This window comes from Hipposideros armiger, unplaced genomic scaffold (assembly GCF_001890085.2).
Source record: "Hipposideros armiger isolate ML-2016 unplaced genomic scaffold, ASM189008v1 scaffold_99, whole genome shotgun sequence".
Taxonomy (NCBI): domain Eukaryota; kingdom Metazoa; phylum Chordata; class Mammalia; order Chiroptera; family Hipposideridae; genus Hipposideros; species Hipposideros armiger.
In genome coordinates this window covers 1,724,855-1,745,806 of record NW_017731449.1, presented here as the reverse complement: position 1 = coordinate 1,745,806, position 20,952 = coordinate 1,724,855, and the positions used below count along the sequence as shown (strand labels likewise).

At 41.8% G+C, this 20,952-nt stretch overlaps 1 protein-coding gene across 32 annotated transcripts in view; it reads right to left on the bottom strand.

Annotated features, from left to right (window-relative positions):
* NRXN3 (neurexin 3) overlaps nucleotides 1–20,952 on the bottom strand; it is a 1,587,373-nt gene that overhangs the window by 169,896 nt on the left and 1,396,525 nt on the right. For all 32 annotated transcript variants that reach the window (XM_019646239.1, XM_019646240.1, XM_019646221.1 and 29 more), the window contains one exon: nucleotides 8,207–8,378. In XM_019646239.1, coding sequence (XP_019501784.1) covers nucleotides 8,207–8,378 — 172 coding nt within the window. The remainder of the gene's footprint in view (nucleotides 1–8,206; nucleotides 8,379–20,952) is intronic.

Below are 20,952 nucleotides of genomic sequence, written 5' to 3'. Positions count from 1 at the left end.
GTTCTGGATGAATAATGTCTTCCTTTACTATAATTACTACCATATTATTTGATGTAAATCTTCATCATTATAACAAGCTCCTTTGTGTGTTATTTAATTATTTTATAAAGAATCTTGAGTCAGTTTTAGCTTAATGTCTCAGGGACACGTGCCTGTATCTATATGCCCCATGTTTATGGACTTCCTTTTCCTCTATTCCAAATGTTCTACTCTTCTATAGGCTATATCACACATGTCCACACGTGCACACACACGCACGCATGCACGCCCATGCACACTCACATCCTATGTTGACCCTTGAACAATGTGTGTGTGTGTGTGGGGGGAGGGGCGGGAGGTGTTTAGAGGTGCTGAACCCCATACAGTTGAAAATCCATGTATAACTTTTTTTTTTAGCTGAGCCATCCTGCTACCTGTTGGCAGCTCAGCGGCTGCTCAGCTCAGGCTGGACTCGAACCGCTGTTGCTCGGAGCTCACACTCTTGAGTGAGCTCTTAACCAACTGAGCCACTCGGCTGGCCCCATGTATAACTTTTGACTCAACTACTTATAGCCTACTGCTAACCAAAAGCCTTACTGCTAATATAGTCAATTAACACATATTTTATATGATATATGTATCATATATTGTATTCTTAAAGTAAGCTAGAGAAAAGAAAATGTTATTGAGAAAGTCATAAGGAAGAGTGCTTACTGAAAAAAATCCATGTATAAGTAGACTCGTGCAGTTCAAACCCATGTTGTTCTAGTGTCAATGAAATAGTCTTGTCTTTGTGTATTCTGGGTAAGTTATGTTTAATTTTAGCATTAGCCAGGAGCCTACAGTTTGCCTTGACATGCTTATCAGCTTCTAAGAGACATTGACAGGGAGAGAAAGGCTCCGGGTTTGAGAGCAGTAATTGCATGGATGGTCCTTGACCTAGGATGGTTTGATGTTATGATCGTGTGAAAGTGATGTTTGCAACAGAAACTACACTTTGAATTTTGATCTTTTCACAGGCTAGTGATATGTGGTAGGATACTCTCTCGTGATACTGGGGCAGCGGTAGTCAGCTGCAGCTCCCAATCAGCCCCACCATGATGAGGGTAAATGACCCACACTCTACAGTATATTCTCTGTGTTAGATGATTTTACCCAACTATGTTCTGAGCATAAGGTAAGCTACGCTAAGCCATGACATTTGGTAAGTTAGGTGTATTAAACACATTTTCGACTTACAATACTTTCACACAATGGGATGTAACCCATTGTAAGTCGAGGAGAGTCTGTATTTAACTTGTAAGATACAAGGTTATTTACCTTGTAGCTGGGAATTCACAGAAAATAAAAAACCTTTTTTATTTAGGTTTTTAGCTAAAATAAAAACAAAACGAAACAAACAAAAAAACCTAAGCACCCTCTCACTGCTCTCCTGTCCCCCAAGCAAGACTGCTAAACAGCAAAACAGACTTTCATCTCATAAAGCTCTTCCTCTGTACTTAGATATGGTGCTAGAAGGTACAGTGGGATCGTGAAAGGAAAGGGGCTGACAAAGTCCCAAAAGGCCTAACCGATGTTGTGGAGGAAGCCAGATGTCATAAATGCCACGGGAAGCACTGCCTCTAACTTAGCAGAGATTAGAGATTTAACTTGAGAGAACAATTCTAAATTGTCAAGATTTGGGTGAAGACCAGAATTTCTGGGTCATGCAAGTGTCCCGGGGTATCAAAGGGAACCCATGGAAGGAGCAGAGTGTGGTTAAAAACTAGGGCTCTCAGCTCAGGGGTTCTTGGGTTGGAATACCAGCACTTTCATTCATGCTGGGAGCCTGGCAAGTACCGAAGATATCCAGGACTGTTCCTGATCTGTAAAATGAGAATAAAACTAACACTGACCTCAAGGGGGGTAGCAAGGCTTAACAAGATGTGCGTGAAGAGGGGAGTGGATAAATGCCCAACAGAGGGCAGCCGTCACCATCTGGATGAAGTGGCCAAGAGACGGTATGTCTGCCATTTTCTACGTCTCCGGGACAACAGTCCCATGAATCCAGGGGACTTATTACCCCAGTGATTGTGTGACGACAAAATACATTTGAGGAGTTCAGAAGGGAAATAAAGGGAAATGCCCATTCCTTTATTAATGATGGAACTGAAGATGTGCATTATGTAAAACAGGTAAAAGGAAGTAAGAGACAGACTATTCCAGCTCTGCGCGGTGCAGTACCAGTTGGCAGCCACCGGCCTCATTGTGGTGGCCTGAAAATGGAACGAGAAAATGCATTTAAATCCCTCAGGGTCTTGGACATAATAGCTGCACAATGAAAATAAACCTTCAGGGCCTCAGTCACACATTGCAAGTGTGGCTGTTAGGACTACTGTTTTGGACAGCACAGTCTGAAAGGTAAAACAGACACATGTTTTGCTTTCTAAATACCAGTGATTCTCAAACTCAGCTGCATATAGAATCATTTGGGAGCTTTTTAGAAATACTGATGCTGGGGCCAGTGTTTCTCAAATTTTACTCTGCACATGAGTCAGCTGATTATTTTGTTAAAATGCAGATTCTGGTTCCGTAGGTCTGGGGCGGGGCAGAGATTCTGCATTTTTAACAAGCTCCCAGGTGATGCTGTCACTGCTGCTGCTGATCTGCGGACCACACTCCAAACCAATTAAGTTAGATGACCTGGCACTGGGGCCTGAGCACCCGCAGTTTATTAAAAGTTCCCAGGAGAATCTCATTTGCAGCCAAGTTAAAGAACACAGCTTCTCTCCCTCTCTTCCTCTCCCTCACTATTCATATTTGTAAAACATTTTGTTTTTCACCAAAGACCTACCCCAGCAAGTTGAAAGTCCCTTGGAAATAGAAACTCACCTACTTGTGACTCCTAAGTCATTCCTGATAAACTGGAAAGAATGATGATTTAGCAGTGCAAATGTGTGAGCTACACTGGTCTGACTGATGCATGGATGCATTTGGTGACCAAATGTTGCACGAACTTCTTTATAAGATGGTTTTAAAATGTATACCTAGCAATGGCAATGTGCAGACACAGTCATTACCTAAGCCCCTCTCCAGTTGTTATTACATCTCAGCAGTCTTGAAAACCATGTTCAAATATGGCTTTCCTCCTTGGCTGCATTTATACTTCTTATTCTCTTTGCAGGACTTCATGATCTGTGTCTTTTCCCCCCACTGAACTGCAAGTAACACTGGTCCTGAATGGCTGAATGAGCATGTAGATGGGGCTTGTTTTAATGTGTGCTTCAACTCTGGCAAGGCTTCAAGTGTGTGTAGCCAAAGACAGAGAGAAAAGGAAAGAAAACCTCCTGGTCAGAAATTAATGAAAACCCAAGGCCTGAGAAATGTCAGCACCACGCCAAGTACACAGACTTGTTTTTAATCCTTCACAGTATCAGTAATCAGGATGAGATGTGCACAAAGAAACCTCTCTCACCCCCATGTATACTGTCTACACAAAGAACAATACGCATTGGAAATAAAATATGTTGCAGAATTTCTCTAACTCAGCCCTTCTCACCTGGGGATGGTTTTGCCTCCCCAGAAGACAGTTGGTATTGGGGACAGGCAACTGACATACAGTGGGTGGCAGTCAGGGGTGCGGCAAAACATTCTCCAAAGCACAGGACAGCTCGCTAAAGAATTACCTAGGCCAAAGTCAACAGTGCCGAGGTGGAGAAACCCTGCTAAATGAACTAGGCCAGGCAGGGACTTCTTTTTGAGAATACTTTTGATGGGAAAACAAAAACAAAACAAAAACCTAGTGTCAGTGTCAATAAGATCATCACTCTGAGAAATATAATAGAAAACAGTGCCTCAAATGTGAGGCAGTGCAGTCTGAGGACCAGGATAGGAATCTTGGCTCTACGCCCTAAGCTGTGTGATGCTGGGGAGGTTCTTTAGCCTCCAAGAACCTCAATGATGGATCCTTAATGTGAGTAGGGTGGTGATACTATTACCAAACCCAGTTCCCCCCATGGGATAGAATGAGGCTCACATGTCACTCTGAGCATCAGTAAGCACTACAGCAACGTTGTTACATGCAATCCCTGTAAAGACAAGGTTCTGTGGAATCTGACACATTCAAATATAAAGACGGGGTTTTCTAATCTAGTGTCCGAGAAAGGGAGCCACTTCTATGTCATTTTCATGTCCTGAGTTGGGTGGTCAAATAGGATTTAAAGCTTAGGCCATTTTATGGGCAATTTTTTGACTGAGGAAGGACATTCTAGTCAAGAACACTTCAACCAAATTGGTATGCAATATCAGGAATAAAAGTAAAGGAACTGAGACCCTGCTCTCCTCAGCACCAGCTGCCATGGGAAGATGGAAAGTCCTACACATCGGAGCTGCTTATCAGACTTCACTTTCCAGGAAGCCTGGCTCTGACCTGAAAAGCCTCTTAATGTACCATGCTCAGGGTTCTAACAGCCCTGATGACACAACCAGCCACTCACTCACAGCAGAGACCAGATCTTTAAAATTCCTGTTCAGTCCAGCCTCCCAGGGGGCATAGAGCTGGGGCTAAAATTAATTCCTCATGCTCAACACACCTTTTACCTCCCCTCCCATGTCCCCACCACTGCATTGTGTCAAGACAGTAATCAGAGGCTTTATAAGGAACATTTGTCAGTGCCTGGATGCTAGCTCTGGGCTCATTCATCTTTTATTTCCCTCTCCTGTTCCTTAGCCTTTCTATTTTCAGGTTCAAAGAATGATGTTGCTTTTGAGTTCTATCCCCCAGAATTAAGTGATACAAGATTCCAATGGCTATAGAACTATTTTCATTTTGGATTCTTCCTGATTCACAAAGAGCATGTACGCTACATGCCCTGTGCCCAGCTGGTTTCTAAATATTTCACAGTGGGGATTTGCAGCAGAGCCACATAAAATCCCATGAAAAGATTCTGAAGTTGACCCATTCATCCCGACACACAGGGACTTGTTGAGCAGAAACAATGCCCCGAGAGCATGTCTTCAGAATGAGATCACTTACATAAATATTCTGGCGGAGCTACTCTACTTACTATTTAAACATTAGCAACAGACAAGTAAGTAGCACAACTGCATCCCTCTGGGTGGTTTCTATACTTATTACTATCAATAACATAGAACAGCTTGAGCAAAGGAGCAGAGATCACTTTTGTAGAAACGGTGTCGAGATTGCCTGACCAGATGGCTTTGTGCTTTGATGTCCAGATACATGGGTTGTATTGATCTTTTGGTTTAATGCAGATTTATTAAACATTTCCAAGTTGCTCTAATGATGCTTTAAATTTTGTTCAGGGGACACTTTCAGTTGCACAGGGAAGCAGGAGGATAGCTCCAAAGGTGAGCCACTCCTAGGAAGTCTTGATGGAGTGGAATGTAAAACTAGAATGTTGCACCTTCCAAGATGTCTTTCCAGTCTAGACAACAGAGTATCGCAATAGCTCCTTTAAATACTCAGTATTCTCTCAGTGGCCTCATGGAAGCACACGGCCACTGTTGTCAGCAAGACAGCTTGGATTCATTACAAATGAGTCTTTTAGCACAGCTATAAGAACTTTTCTTTTTGAAAGGAGGATTTTCAACTCTACATCACACAGTAACCACCTTTGTAGGGTTATTGATATTAACCTTTGTAATATGGCACTAAAAAAAGAGGAGGGGGAGGAGGAAGAGGAGGACGAGGGGGGGAGGAGGGAGATGAGGAGGAGGGGGAGGAGGAGAAGAAGAAGAAGAAGAAACCTAAGATGGCACTAAAAGAATGATACTCATTTCTGTCTATGTACTTTTCAAAATGTCCTCCAAATGGCCATGGAAGCAACAGTGGAAATGGTGCCCAGCTGAGAAATGGGGACTCTGGATTAGTTCTGCACCTCGTTAACTATGTGACTTTATGATAGACACTGTGTCTCCCTGGGTCTTTTTTTTAAATTTGAAATGTAGAATAAAAATATCTGCCCTATTGAATTTAACAGTCAAAATGAAGTAATCCATAGAAATGAATATGTAATAGTTAAAAGATGCTACCCAAATGTTTGGTAGTCCTCATAGCTAGCATTTATAGAACATTGACTTAAATGACTTAGCATTATGTTGAGCATTTTACATGCATTCAACTCACTTAATCTTCACCTTAACCCTGGAAAGTAAGTATTATCACTACACCATTTTGTGGATTATGATACAGAGGCTCTGAAAGTTAGATAACTTGCATAAACTTTGGAACTGGATCACCTAAAAGGAACAATAAGCACTCATTTAGAGAACCAAGAAAACAGAGTAAAACATAAGAACATGGGGAGAAAGAATCTGATACAGTTTTAAAGCATTACAATAATCATCAGAGGAAAAAATCAGAACTATTAGAAATTCTTATAGTTATTTTATGGCTTACTGTTGTATTTTGAATTATATGTGGAAAGAGGCAACAAATATCAGTGCTTAGGGCATTTCAAGGTCTTAATCCTGCCTCCCTGACGCTCACAGCTGATAGCACCAAGATCCCAACTCCAGCCAGTTGTCTCCAAAGCCCATACTTATAACTGCTATACTGTATTGTGTCCTATAATAGTAATACTTATTATTACTAAATAACAGTTACCGACAGTTACTAGTAAAATAGTTTTCAGTGGGAAGTAATGCCATTAAAGAAAGCTTTTTTTTTTCTGTTTTGGGAACATAGGAAGTAACACATAATGTGGAGCTAAAGATACAAAGAAGCACACAGCGAGGGTCACTGGTTTTCTTACATATCTGTGGCTTTCAAATGACCATTAAAGAGACTGCTATTGCTGGCAGCACACTTGTAGATTCTATATTGGCTCAGGGCAAGTGGTTAACATCAGCTTAGAAATCTTTGAAATTCCTTGTAAAAACATAAGAAACCCTACAGCAACACTGGCAGGGCCAATGATAATATGCATGGAGAGAGATTGATTTTTCCTATGAGCAAATAAACAGCTTTTAAGATCTCAGGCTGTTTTGATTCTCCCCACTCCCCACCCCTTTCAACCACCAGAGTTCAAGCAAGAAGCATATAAACATCAGGCCTATTAGTGTCTGGTGAATTTGGATGACAATAAAAATTCATAGTAGCTGTTAACACCACTGGCTCTCTTCATAGGATCAAAGATAACTGCATAAGGTCATTTTTGTTCCTTAATTTAAGGAGTGCTAAGAGTATGACAAGAGACTCCCAGCAAAGGCTGACTGGACAGTGTATGGAGGCTGAGAGGGTATGTAAACGGGTAGATGGGGCTGTTTGCTTCAATAACTTGGGAGTCTTATAGGATGTTAGTGGATGCTCCCATAATTCTTAAAACAGACAAGGGAAGACTGGCTATTAGGGGGAAACCCAGTAGCACAGTGGCTTTTGATTGGCCTGAACATGTGTGATCAGGGTTCAAGGCTCTTTTCCTGGAAGAAGTGAGAGATGAAAGGGAAGACTAAGGGATTATTTAAATGATCTCTTTTTAAGAAGGCAACCTTTCCTCCCATCGCCCTTGATTCGGCCATGTGGTTTTGGGAGTTTGTTGTTGGCAAATGCTCCTTGACTATAAAGTTTAAATAGGCGATTAACCCCTCTCCCTCCCATACCTGCATGATTGCTATTAAAACACTTACTAGGACCAGTCTCTGAATATCAAAGCAGGCTTAGTGTAAATGAAAAACAAAAATGGCAAAGTCAACCAAGTAAATAAAATTCTACTCTTAGATTTTTCTCTCTCAGGTGTTACCCTGACTTGTTCATCTACTCAAGTTTAGTAAACTTCCTTTCACAGTCTTTCTGCAATCTGTGGCCACCTGTACCTTCAGCTAAATCACACCACAAAGTCCAGATCTCAAATCGATTATCCCGTGATGACTGACAATAGCTCACGGTAAAGATGGCGCCCCTTCTCTCCACTGCTCATCATTTGCGGTGCCCTGGGAAACCTACAGGAATTGTCTTTGGTATGAGCCAGTCAGGCAGTGTTAGTCACATTAACAAAAAGAGTTCAGTGCATAGTTAGTAAGTCTCCAGAAGCTCCCTACACTGGACCAAGTCCTAAAGAAATAACTTATCTTCTCGTACAAAAACAAAATGAAAAAAAATCAACACATGAATGTGTGTTTAATATTTAGTGCTTTATGATTTGGGGATGGTCATGAGAAAAATCACCATTTCAAAGTAAGAACAGGGGACCAAAAAGCGTATGGTCACTGAGAGCAAAACATGTACCTGTGGGGTAATGCTCATTCACAGGCCAGTTGTCCACCTGAAGGGTGGCATTGCCGCCGTTCCTGGTGAAGCGCACCACGTGGTATTTACCGTCATTCACAGGGGTTCTCTCCTCTTTGATGGAGATGTCAACTGTGCCGATATTGAAGACAACTCCAATTTTCCCCTGTTCCTATAATAAAGAAACACAAAAGTCATCGTTATCAATAACCACAAGGTTTTCTCCCTTTAGAGTTGATCCTCCAACTAACAATAAATGTGTAGGTGCCCAGAGGGCACCGACAGCATGAAGTTAGTGATAGTAGCCTACATTTCTCCATGGGCTTTCATCCTAAACATAAAAACCAATGGGATAAAGCTACCTAGATTGCTCTCACAGGCTGCACTGCTCAGGTTCCATCATCTGATTGCCCTCAACGGCTACCAAAGCTGGAACCACAGAACTACCTAACCACTATGTAGTGACACTGCAAAGTTCATTTCTGTGAGGTGATTTAGGCCTGTGTTCTAGGAAAGGCTAATAAGACGCCAGATCTCCTCATAGTTGAGATTTAGGAGTAAAGAGGACATAGAAGCCTGCTTGCACATTTTGTATCATCGAGGTCAAGAGGCAGGGTACAGAATCTTTAGGAGTCAACAGCAGAGGAGCCAGCATTATGGACAAACTCCTCATCAGGACCTACCTTCCTGTAGGTCAAAAACACACAGAAAATAAATGTATCCTCAATAGAGGCCAGTGAAACTGAGTCACATCTCTGTCACCCTTCCCACACTTGTAGCCTTACCATTAAGATTAATTTAAGTACAGATATAATATTCAGTGCTATAATTTTATGTTGCACAGCACAGGGAACCTCTTTGGCCCCGAATGACTTCTGGGAGGGAAAACACAGTGGATTCCAGAAGACTAACACTGTGGTAATGAAGGTGATGATTACGGTGGTGGTGAAGGTGGTGATATCATCCACCTCCTAGGAAGTGAAACATGAAAGCATAAATAACACTGCTATGAAAACTCCCGTTCTTCTCCTCTAAGAATTGGTTACGACTAAGAGTTGGAATTAGTATTCCGATGAGACATAAAAGTAAGCTTCCTGCTCAGATATAATCAGTCTCCCTCCACCTCTAGGAAGGGTGTCACAGCACGCAGAGTGTCAGAAGGGATGGGGGCAAGGAGAGAAAGGAGACATCTTTCTCCATTTCTCGAGCTGTCTGACTCATTGGCTGAGAAATAGGTTGGCATTCAAGGATAATTTAATTTAGCTGTAATTCTGATGTTCTGCAAGGCTGAGTCACAGCATTTGTTCACATAGCCTTCATTACCCTCAGTTTCATAATTGAAGAAGAAAGAAAAGAATGAGAGGAGGAATGGGATGAGGGAAATGAGAGGTGGGAAGGAAGAGGAGAAGAAAGAGAAAGATATGGGAAAAGAAGTCCGGAATCCACATAAACTAAATTTCACTGAATCTCAGATTCAGTCATTTGGTTAATCCATTCATTCAGTACATAAATGCAATGTTTATTAAGCACTCGCTGTGCTTAAAGTCAACAAATTAAGACTTCTGCTGACATTTTAGGTGCTGGTTTCCATATAGTTTGGTTGGTACGCTTCACTTAATTTTCCAAAACATAGTCTTATCTCAACTTGCCAATTTTCCTTTAGTATATGAACATATCTTGTGCACAACCAAAGAAGGACAAGTACCCAGGAGACTGGATCTTAGAAAGTAGGAGTCTAGACTGGTCAACAAAGGCTGCATTCAGCATGCATGGATGCTGAGACAGGCCGGACATCATCGCTTCCTTTGTGCCCTGTCATATAGTGCACAATGCAAAATGATGTTGGCAATTCTCGTGGTGTGTTCTCTGGGGAAAGAAATTCAGGTGCCTCCCTACATGGTGACTGCATGGACTTGTGATTTCATAAATCCTTGTTTATTGTGATGCTATGTTGTCAGATTTTTTTTTCCCACCTTTACATCTCCGCCACTAAACAAAGTACCTAGTATTAAAATATGATGCGTGGATAAATGAACCTGATGACAGATTCTTTTGCATCTTTCATGCCCATAATTAATAATATTATGATCCATTTTGTTCTTACTCATTAACTAAGAATTCAGAAATAATAATGTGGCTTTTTTGCTCTCTCTTGCTTAAAGAGTTGGCATTCATTTCTAAGGGTGTGTGTGCACGTGCGTGTGTGTGTGTGTGCGCGTGCGTGCGTGTGTGCTTAGATACCCTCATCCCTAAATAAACAAACTTGTAATAACCTGAGTCACAATCTGTTTAGCAGAATGAAAGGACTGGGGGCAGTTAGGAAATCACGACTGCCGACACCATTTCTGCTCTGTCCACTCCACAAACGTGGGCTGTTATTGCACTGCGGATCTTCAGTGAGAAACCACTGTGCAAATCCTGGATGCATGGAAAGGACTGCTTGCGATTCAACTCACTTCTGAGTCACTAATTAATCATGGATGGAGAGCAGTTTTAGAGGAGCGAGGAGACCTTTCAACCAACATTCTGCAGCTTTTCTGCCACAGCGGTGGCAAAGCGCAGCTCCGGCTCAGTGAGCTGGCTGATCAGCGCGAGATATTCTTCGGCAGATTCTCTGCAAGATCCATAATAGATTCGGGGAAAGAAAAGATTTAATCTCTGCCAGAATAAATATTTGGTCCTTATCTGAGGTGCCACACATTTGCCACTGTAATCACTGTTTCAGAGGGATATTGCTAATCCTGCTAGCACGCTGCCCATGTCACGAGAGACCCTTTCCCAGGGGTTTCACCGTGTTTCCTGCAGTGGCGAATGTGGCTGTGCTAGACCTCAGATGTGGTCTCTTTACTTATGTAAAATGTCATTACTGCAACCTCCTTGTCATGGGACCACCGTGGCATTATAATCTGTGGCTAACTGCTTTGTCTCAGTTCATTATAAGCCTTCAGGCAAATAAATAGCCATATAGTAGACCAGGTTAGAATCCATCATGCTTAGCTGCCATGAAAATAAACTCGGCTAGTTCATGTGTCCAGAGAAGATGTGAAAGAGAAAAACATTGGCTTTGGAGTTAGCCCTGCCTAACCTTGGGCAAGTTACTTCACATTTCTGACCCATTTGCTGATAATATATTGTGGAGGCAGGATACCAGCTTTACATGCTTCATAGGGCTGTTGTAAGACTGAAATAATATGATTAATCTGAGAGTACTTTATAAATAGTAAAAAAATATTACACATATAAGGGATAAATGACATCAGCAGAAGGAACCATCCAATCATTTGACCAGATGTAACACTGACAACTAGAGAAATTAATTGGTTCAAAAATATGAACACAGGTTTTAGCACAGCATGGTTTAAATAATACCTCTGACACTGAAAACAGTCTGACATTGGGCAGGCTATTTAACTCCTAATGTTCCTGCTAAAAAAGGGATGTGTGGAGGAAGGCAAAGGCTATGTCTGAAGCTTGTTGTGAGGATCTGAGAAGAACACATGTGTGTAAAACACGTGGCAAGACCTCAATAAATGTCAGTCATCTGTTCCCTTTTTTGTGTAGTTGAAAGTAGTAGCATGAGCTAAAGAGCTGTTGGTTTGGCCACACTGTCATCAAGAAATAGTGTGTAAATAAACATAAACTTTAGCAAACAGAACACTAAAAAAAACCAAAAAACGTTTGTATGGTTGATGTCCTGTCACAATTTGGTAGTTGCTCTCTCTTCACGTGTCCTGGTGTCTTTTATAAGCCCTTCCAAGACAAGCAAAGTATTGCTGCAAAAATAGTGTGACCATACATTTTCATAAGTCCATACCCATCATTGCTAAAGTTGCTATGAAGCCAATCACTTCAATTGATGTTCTTCCTCTAAGTGGTAAATCAGAAGACATTACCAAAGAATCCTCAAGTGCATGCAGGAAAAAACTGAACGGTGCAGAAAAACAGCTGTCTTTAAATAGCCAGTAAGTCATTTTTCACCAATAATGACTGTTTATGAGCCCACCTGGTTCCTTAGATTATTCAGGTTCCAGTTTTCTGACCCTCTATCAGCCATATCAACAGTTATTGCTGTGGAAGTGACCCAAGAGATGCTACCAACACTGGTGTCAGATTTCAGCAGCAAAACTGCACAGGGGCAAGAAAAATCCTCTGGAATAAAGATCTCCCTAAAGGTGATTGCTTCATTCATCCCTGAGGGCCCCCGGGGAAGGCAGAGTGCACCTTCCACTATTGGAGAAAATTGCAGCTGACGGAAACAGAACTGGAACTCTCAAATGTATGCCAGGGAAGTGTGCAAAGGAAGCAGCTCTCAATATCTTCACTTCTAGGCTTCCCACAGAATTTGTGAGTGATGTGCTAGGCAATGATACAAGGAGAATAACACGTATGTGATCCCGCTTGGGTCCAGACACTGCCAGGTCTGCCGTACTCATTTCAAAGCCTGGGTCATAGGAAATAAAGTCACCAGTGGCACTGTTTACCTCATGCCATGCACTCAGCTGCTGATGTGAGACCCACCAGAGTTCTCCCACTTTCTCTCAACCTCTACATCAAGCAAACCCCTGGCAGTGGCTTTTTTGTCAACCTGTGGCATTGAGTGAGGATGGCAGCAAGCCAACTTGCAATAGACATGGAACCTGACTGAGAAATTAAGTTTGGTTGATTGATACCACCAAATATTTTAAGCTATTTGTTACTGCAGCATAACCCACATTACCTTGATGGATACAGTGGGTGCTCAGAAAAAATTTTTTTTGAATTCTCACAATTACCCTTCAGATTTTATAGGTTAAAAAGATAATTGGGGATTCACCAACTAATAGGAGACATAGTCAGGTCTGTCTAACTTTAAAACCCATGTATTTTCCACCATGTTATATTTTGGTCACATTTATTACATTTTGCAATTGGAATTGTTTATATAAGATGGTATATAGATTACATATTATATATTTTATGTCTGCTTAACCTAGACAGACAGCTTAGCCTAATTGTGGATATCTCAAATATAGGAATCCTAGTAGATGCTAGTAAATGTTTGTTAAATTAATGGATAAATGAATCAATTAATAATGAATTAGAATATGTGGTTGTGATAGAAAAAATTGTGCTAATAAGTTTTTATACCATGGGAGGCTAAACAGGATTTGAACAATATAGGATAGAGAATTGGTCACCCATGTTCAGTATTTTTTTTGTTTTTCTTATAATAAATCTTAGGCAAAACATATAGTCGCCTTGTGCTTTATATATGTAATCACTAAAATACAAAAAAGATGAGGTACAAATTACTTGATTCACCAGATAATTTTGGCTGAGAGAGAATATTCTTTAAGTTTTCTAGGTTAAAACACCCTGCATTAGAACACACTATGGGCTCTTTTCGTGGCGATTATCTCTCCCAGTGAACGTCATTGGTGCATTCTTTCAATGTTACAGTCTCCTTGTTCTAGACCCAGGACAATTGTTAGCTAATAAGCGCTGAGTGTGCACTTTGGGTGTTCAGAGCCATGTACTATTAGAGGATTCAAGGGATCTAGAAGATTAGGTCTCTTCCTCAAAAAGTCTAAGATAGAGCATAAGTCCACCTGGAATCACCCAAATTGACAAGACTCCCGCTTCGTGGCTTGGAGAGGGTTTGGGCCTTCACTATCATGCTGTGACAATGGCCCAGTCCCATTCCCTTGAGAAGCTTAAGGGTGGCTGTGACAGGAAGAGCTGGGGAGAAGAAATTGTCTGTTCTGAGCTCCAGAAGCCTTTAAAATTTAGAATCAGAAGACTTGATCCCAGTCAAAGCCCTGTACCTTGGTGCCCAGGTGATCTTGAGCAGGCTCCTCAGCTACCTGTATCTCAAGCTATTGGTATGAAAAATGAGAATAACAACAAGAATAAGGATACCTGTGCTCTATGGTACTTAAGAGAAATGAGTAAAATCTTTTTTTTACTCATTTAGAATTTAGAGCAAATTCTGAAGTGCTCTACGAAGGATGTTACAACAATGATGTTAATGGTGGGGTGAAGCTGGTGATAATAGTGAAGATGTTGGTGGGGATAACTGGGTGAGAAACAGTAAGACAGATGATGGGTGAGTCAGCGGCTTTTGTACATGACCTACAGAATCCTTCCCTGTTCGAAAGGACTCTCTCTCATTCAACATCATCCACTCCAGAATCTGTGTGGATTGTCCCTCAAAAATTCACGTTAAATGGCTTGGAAACTAATTCTGTTTTCCTAAATCTGCACAGGTCTCAGTGACCTTCGCACCCACCCAGCAAAATTGCCTCCACTTTCTCCCCTTGGCTGCAGCTGCACTTCCCCTGGTGCTTTGCTGATGTCTGGCTGTGTGAGGTCAATCAATTAAAGTGGATTAGATCCACAGACTGAAATACTCACAGAGGGCCAAGAGAGATAAGACTGATAAATAGCTCAAGACAGCTTCATCTCTAACTATAAGCAAAAGAAAGAGAGAGAGGAGAGAGAGGAGAGAGAGGAGAGAGAGGGAGAGAGAGAGAGAGAGAGAGAGAGAGAGAAAGCAGGGATCACAGCTTAGGACAACAGGAACTGACCTGAAGGGAGAAGGCAAGAAAGAACATGACAGCTGGTGCAAATAAATAAGATGCAAGTCCCAGCCATGGCTCTCACAGTCTCCGGTCACAGACTGCCATCCTGAGTCATCATGTGCTTCAGACCTATTCTGAGCTTTCCCCTCTCTTCCCGGACCCCAATGTCACACTGCCTTGTTTGGCAGTCAAGTTGGACGACAAAGCAAACATTCAAGTTCATTTCCATACGAGGCCCAGTGTTGCACAAGGTCTGGAGCTGTCTCCTGGCAGGATTCAGGGGACAGCTGGCAGGGCAGTGCTGACTGAAACCCAGTACAGGCTGAACATCTCCCATCAATGCCCTGCTCTCCCCCAGATCTCTACACAGCTGTGAGGAAACCACCCGAGGGCCGTAATGAAGAGGCCTGGAGCCCTGTGCTCAGAGGAACACTGTCATCCTCACGATTAGGAAGCACATTTTAAATCCCCTATAATTGTTTAAGAACATCTCACATCTTACCTACAGTTTTACAGAGTGTGGTCTTTAAGCCACCAACAGCAGCATCACCTGGGAAAGTGTTCGAAATACAAATTCTTGGATCTGATGCCAGACCCTCTGCATCAAACACTGTGGAGTGGGGCCCAGCAATCAGCTACTTCACAAGCCCTCTGGGTGCTTGCTAAAGTCTGGGAACCACTTCCTTATATTAACGTCTTGGTTTCACTAGGGCAGTGATTTAAACTGGAGGTAATCTTGTGCCCAAGGACATTTGGTAATGTCTGGGGCCTTTTTTGGTTGTCACAACTGGGGGTGGGGTGGAAGCTGTTGGGTACAGACCAGGAATGCTGCTTAATATCAGACAATATACAACAAAGAAATATCTGGCCCATAGTATCAACAGTGCCACTATTGAGAAATCCTGCACTAAGGAGTACAAAACTTTAGTCACTCAACAAACATCCATAAAGCATGTACGGCATGACAGAAACTGTTCTACAAATATTTACCTGTTTTAACTTATTCCCGACAACAGCCCTTTTATAAGGCATGTGCGCATGTACATAACACATGCACACACGACACACACACAATACACATGTGGACACCAGTGCATGCCTGGATGTACACACATGTAAATTTTAATGCATTGCATCTAGAATTGTGGTCTAGCCCTCAGAGCACAGGGAGAGCGATGAGCATATGTGGGTCATCTCTCTGACACCCCTCCCACTCTATGTTGTGCTCAAGTGTCCATTTTATAGATGTAAACTTGAAAATGAAAGCTCACACAGCCAGAACATGGCAAGTTGGAAATACATGTCCTGTGTTATTTTCCCCATTTGGTCTTGGTTAGCCCCTTCTCTTTTAACTCATAGTAATGAGTTAGCCAGCCCTTAAGAAAGTCTCCCAGTATATCTCCCCTAGCACGCTGACATTAGCTGATAGTTCCGACTCCAACTTAGTCCCATGATTCTTCACTGCAGAGGAGGTCATTTTAGTCAGTTCCACGAGGATGTATGATCCATTCTGAATGGGCTGCAAAGAAGCTCCCTCTCTCAGAGAGCAGGACTTCCCCTCGGGAAGAGACACCTGTAAACAGCCAATAGCCTTTCAAGATCTATTCTGTAGTTGCAAGGAAACCTTTAGCATGTCTCCAAAGTGCTTCACTGTTTACCTACTTTTCAAGTGACAGCTTGAGTTAACATTATGGCTTCAAGGTGGATGGACCTACGTGAATAACAAGCATCAACCAAGAATTCTTGGTTTAATAAGTAAAGTATTCTCAGTCACTCCCACAGAGGAATTCCCATAGATGAACTGTCTAAACTCTATACCATTTTCTAGCTAAAGAAAAAAAAATAGTATACACATTTTAGAATTGAGAGAGTCAATATCTGGGATGATCAGAAAATCCAATGTAGATTACTGCATTTTTTTATGATGCCTTTGGTATGTGAAAGTTGTAGGAAGGAGACTGGCCTGAAGCAGGGATCAGCAAACTGCGGGCCAAACCTCGCTGCTGCCTGTTTATGTAAATAAAGTTTTATTGGAACACAGCTGTGCCCAGTCATTCCCATATTGTCTTTGGCTGCTTTTGCACTATAAAAGCAACAGAAATCACGTGGCCTACAAGCATAACATATTCACTCTTTGGCCCCTTAGAGAAAAACTTCTGCTACCCCTGTTACGGAACCTTGCATAATTTAAGGCTAGGTATGAATTTTTTCCTTCAGTTTTTTACCAATAGTTTATGGGTAACCATTCTGAATGACTCAAATATGAGTGGGAAAGTCAAATGGCTTCGAAGGGAGCCTCTACCTGCTCATTCAACTATTACCTGGTAAATAGAGCACACTTCTAATAAGCAAAGACAAAAATATATAAAAATTCAGCCAATTTAGGCATCTACTAATCTATCTCAGATTCCATGAAGGGTGGTTTAGATACCGAAATCAATTCAACATAGCACTGTTTGAAGGTGAGCAGCTGCAGACACAAAGAAATAAATTAGAGGCTTCCGGCAAAAGATGATGGTAGCTAGGCATAGTCTGGTAATGGAGGAGATGGAGCGAAGTTGTAAAGTTATTAAAATTATAATGATATGACATTTCTTTCTGAAATTTATTTAGTTCTGTGGAGTGAATCATGTACATGTTAAAGTCTCGGGACTCTAAAAGCCAGCACCCATCACTCCGATGCCAGGGCGGCAGTTTATTACATTAGATGGAATGAGAAAAGAGAATAGCATCGCAACCCAATGAGTATCTCCGTCTCCAGGGCGCCAATGCATCTGGATGACATTCGAGTCCCTTGAGTGATAAATGGTGATTAACTGAGCTCTCTTGGTTTACCTGCGAGGAGACTCTCCCGTGTCATCTTGGGGCGAGCATGCTGAAATAGGGGCTCATTTTTTCTTTCCTAGTTATTGTAAACAAAATGGCCAGCAGACTCTAATATATCAGCAGTGTCTGTCTGCACGAGGGGACGCTGGGTGTGTGTGTCCTGGAGATAGTGTCGTGGCTGGGTGTTTTATTCACGTGATAGTTTATGGTCCTCCTCTTTGTCCACTATCACCACTGTAACATTCTCTCTTGGATCTTATCAGCATTTCTAATCCAAAAGGGTGATTCTGACCGACCCCCAACCACCATAATAAAAGCAACAGAGGCAAAAAAAAACACCTTAGATTTAAACCACTGCGGCACATCAGAAGGCAGCCCTGCTCGCCGCTGTGCCAGTGTCAAAGCCCACTATAGGGGAGACTAAGCTGGACGCCTGAGTAGAAGTGTGAAAAGAAGAATGTTTTCCCTGGGCTCCAGGTGAGCTTAGTGACAGCAACCCACATGGGAAACTTGAAAACATGTCACAGGGAACTGACTCATGCCTTTGAAAAGGTATCCAACATACCAGCATTGAGAATGATTTCACAGCCTCATGATCTTTTGATAGAATAATTAGAGAAAACATCTTATTTTACTGCAATGCATTATCCCCACCAAATTGTAAAGTGAGTAAGTTTCAGCCGAATGGGGGCAATACCCTGAGGAAGCAGGAAGCCATCACTCCTCTGCGATATGGCATGCACTGTGAGCCACTGGGAGCCAGTCACGGTTTTGGATACACAAATTATCCATGGCGTTTATAATAAATCCATATACAATATGAAGACATATTCATGGTGTGGCAATTAAAGCACACAAACATTCCTTCTTCTCTCTCTTCTTTAAAGATGCACAACAATTTTATTCATTGATATGAAGACACAAAAAGATTTCATCCAAAAGCCTAAGGAATACAATGTTAGAGAAAGAGTTCTGTGTGTGTGTGTGTGTGTGTGTGTGTGTGTGTGATCCCCTGTAAGTATGTACATGTGTTCCTGTGTTTGAAAAAGACCTGAAAACTGAAATACTCAAAAGCTAGTTTCTATGACCCTCTTCTTTGCTTTTTCAGTAAAATGATAATGACTCAGGAGAATCTAGGCCTCTCTGTGTCCATTGAAGGGCACATGCAGTCAAGATCTAACCCAGCCCTTGGGTAGTCCCTGCACAATCAGTAGAGTCCTTGAAGCTTCATGTCCCCAGAAGTTCTCTCAGGAATGTGAATCAATCACGGATCTGACTCACAGCAAACTAGATTCCAGAGTGAATCAAACATCAGGATGATCTAGAGTCAACAAGAGCTCCAGGGGATGCAACTGGTTGGTCATTAAGGTATCACTGAACAGGAATGACCCAAAGACAGTGTCCTGGCTCAGCCCAAAGCTGAATGAGGTACCCTTTCCTATGTCAGGAAGAGACTTCCTTCCAGATACTCCAGCTTTGCTAGTCAGTGTGCATAGGTGTATAGAGCTGAATACAATTCTACACACATGTCCTCCAGGAGCTATCTGTGATTAACTAGATCTATCCTCCAGTTATATCACAATCTCTCCAGTATCTATACAACAAAATCAATTGTTTGGGTTGAATCATTTCAATTTATTTTAATGGAATGATTCTTTTTCCCAATTAGACCATGAACACTGTGAGGGCAGAGAATGAATTTTTATTTTCTATGTCTTTCTCTATATAGGGGGTTCAATAAATATTCATCTGAGCACCTGACACAATGGTGAAAAGTATCTTTGTATTTGTCAGCAAACCACACTTTAGTGCAGAGTGTAACATCTCCATCCATGTTTCATTTATTGCTTTTCAATTTTTGCCCAGATTTGGTTTGGGAGAATGCTTTTGAAAATGTGGATGATGACCACATCGCAGGTGACCATGGCCATTCATTTATTTCATGTAATCTGCTGAACAGTCTTCAGGATATATAACGAGCCCATGTGGCCCATGGGGAACTGCTTTGTAGACCTGGAGGTAAGAGGTTCAGTCTTTCCTCATAAGGGCCCTCACCCCACCCTGCTTCTTTATTTGGACTAGATTCATACTGAGGTCCTGGAGGTAAATACTACTCCATCCTGTTACCAATTCCTTGAACCATTTGATTCCCATTAAACACTATTTAAACCCTTGAAGTACCCAAGTGCCAGACTTCCAGGGAAACTCAGTTCCACCTTCCCGCATTCTCCTATACTCTTCTGTGCAGTGACTGCTGGTCAGTGTAACATGCGAGCTCTGCCCTTTGGGAGGCCATTCCCGCTTCATGGTCCTGTAGGGCCACCTCCGAGGAGGATGTACTATAATGACCATCCATTTTCAATCTGCACTAGACTTGCCAAATTGAGGGTCTTGATACACAGTTCTATGATTTAAACAATGCCTTTATTTTTCTAAATCAATGTTGCATAAGTCAGAGTCAAATCTTAGAAGTTCTGCAAACAAGTATCTACTGATCATACACTCTGTCCAGGGCACTTTGTTGGGCCCCTCAGAAGCTAGAAAAACATATTCAGCATTATTCAGTGTTCAAGAGTGAGAACTCCACTTTAGTATTGTGAAAAAAGCAGTGGCATTGGAGTCAGAAGACTTGATATAAGTTCTGCTTTTTCACTGAATGCAGGTCCTGAGACAAGTCACAAATAGTCTGGGCACAGTTTCCTCATGTGTGGGACATGGATGGCATCCCTGAGCTTGGTGGGTGATGATGAACTTAATAAAAGAAATATGTGTGACAGCAATTTAAAAAATGTGGGGCACTGAAAAAATATCATTACAAAATAAATGAAGATAAAAGACAAAGAGAAACAAGTACACAGTTGCCTAAATTAAGAAGACACAAAAAACATTTCCATTTATTATTTCCAAATAGACATCCCCAGTCAGTCCTTGACAAATCGTCCAAGTAACTGGAGGCAGAGGATTCATTGTGTGCCCTTCAGGACAGAAAAGGCCTGATTTGGGAGGGGTCAGGCCAATGGTGGAAAAAATGCTTTCGAATAAGACTTATTTTAGTTAGATACAGAAATGTAGGTAAGAAGGAATATGGGAAGTTTAGAAGATGGAAAATGTTCGAATAAAAATGAAATTCAGTCTGTGAAAGGGAAAAACAGGAAATATTTGGCATAAAAAGAAAATTTAGATTATCGACCAGCTGGTCTGCTTTCTAAAAGTTCACTAATTTTAGGGAAATGCAAATAAAAACCACAATGAGATACCACCTCACCCTGGTCAGAATGGCTATCATCAATAAATCAACAAACAACAAATGCTGGCGAGGTTGTGGGGACAAGGGAACCCTGGTGCACTGCTGGTGGGACT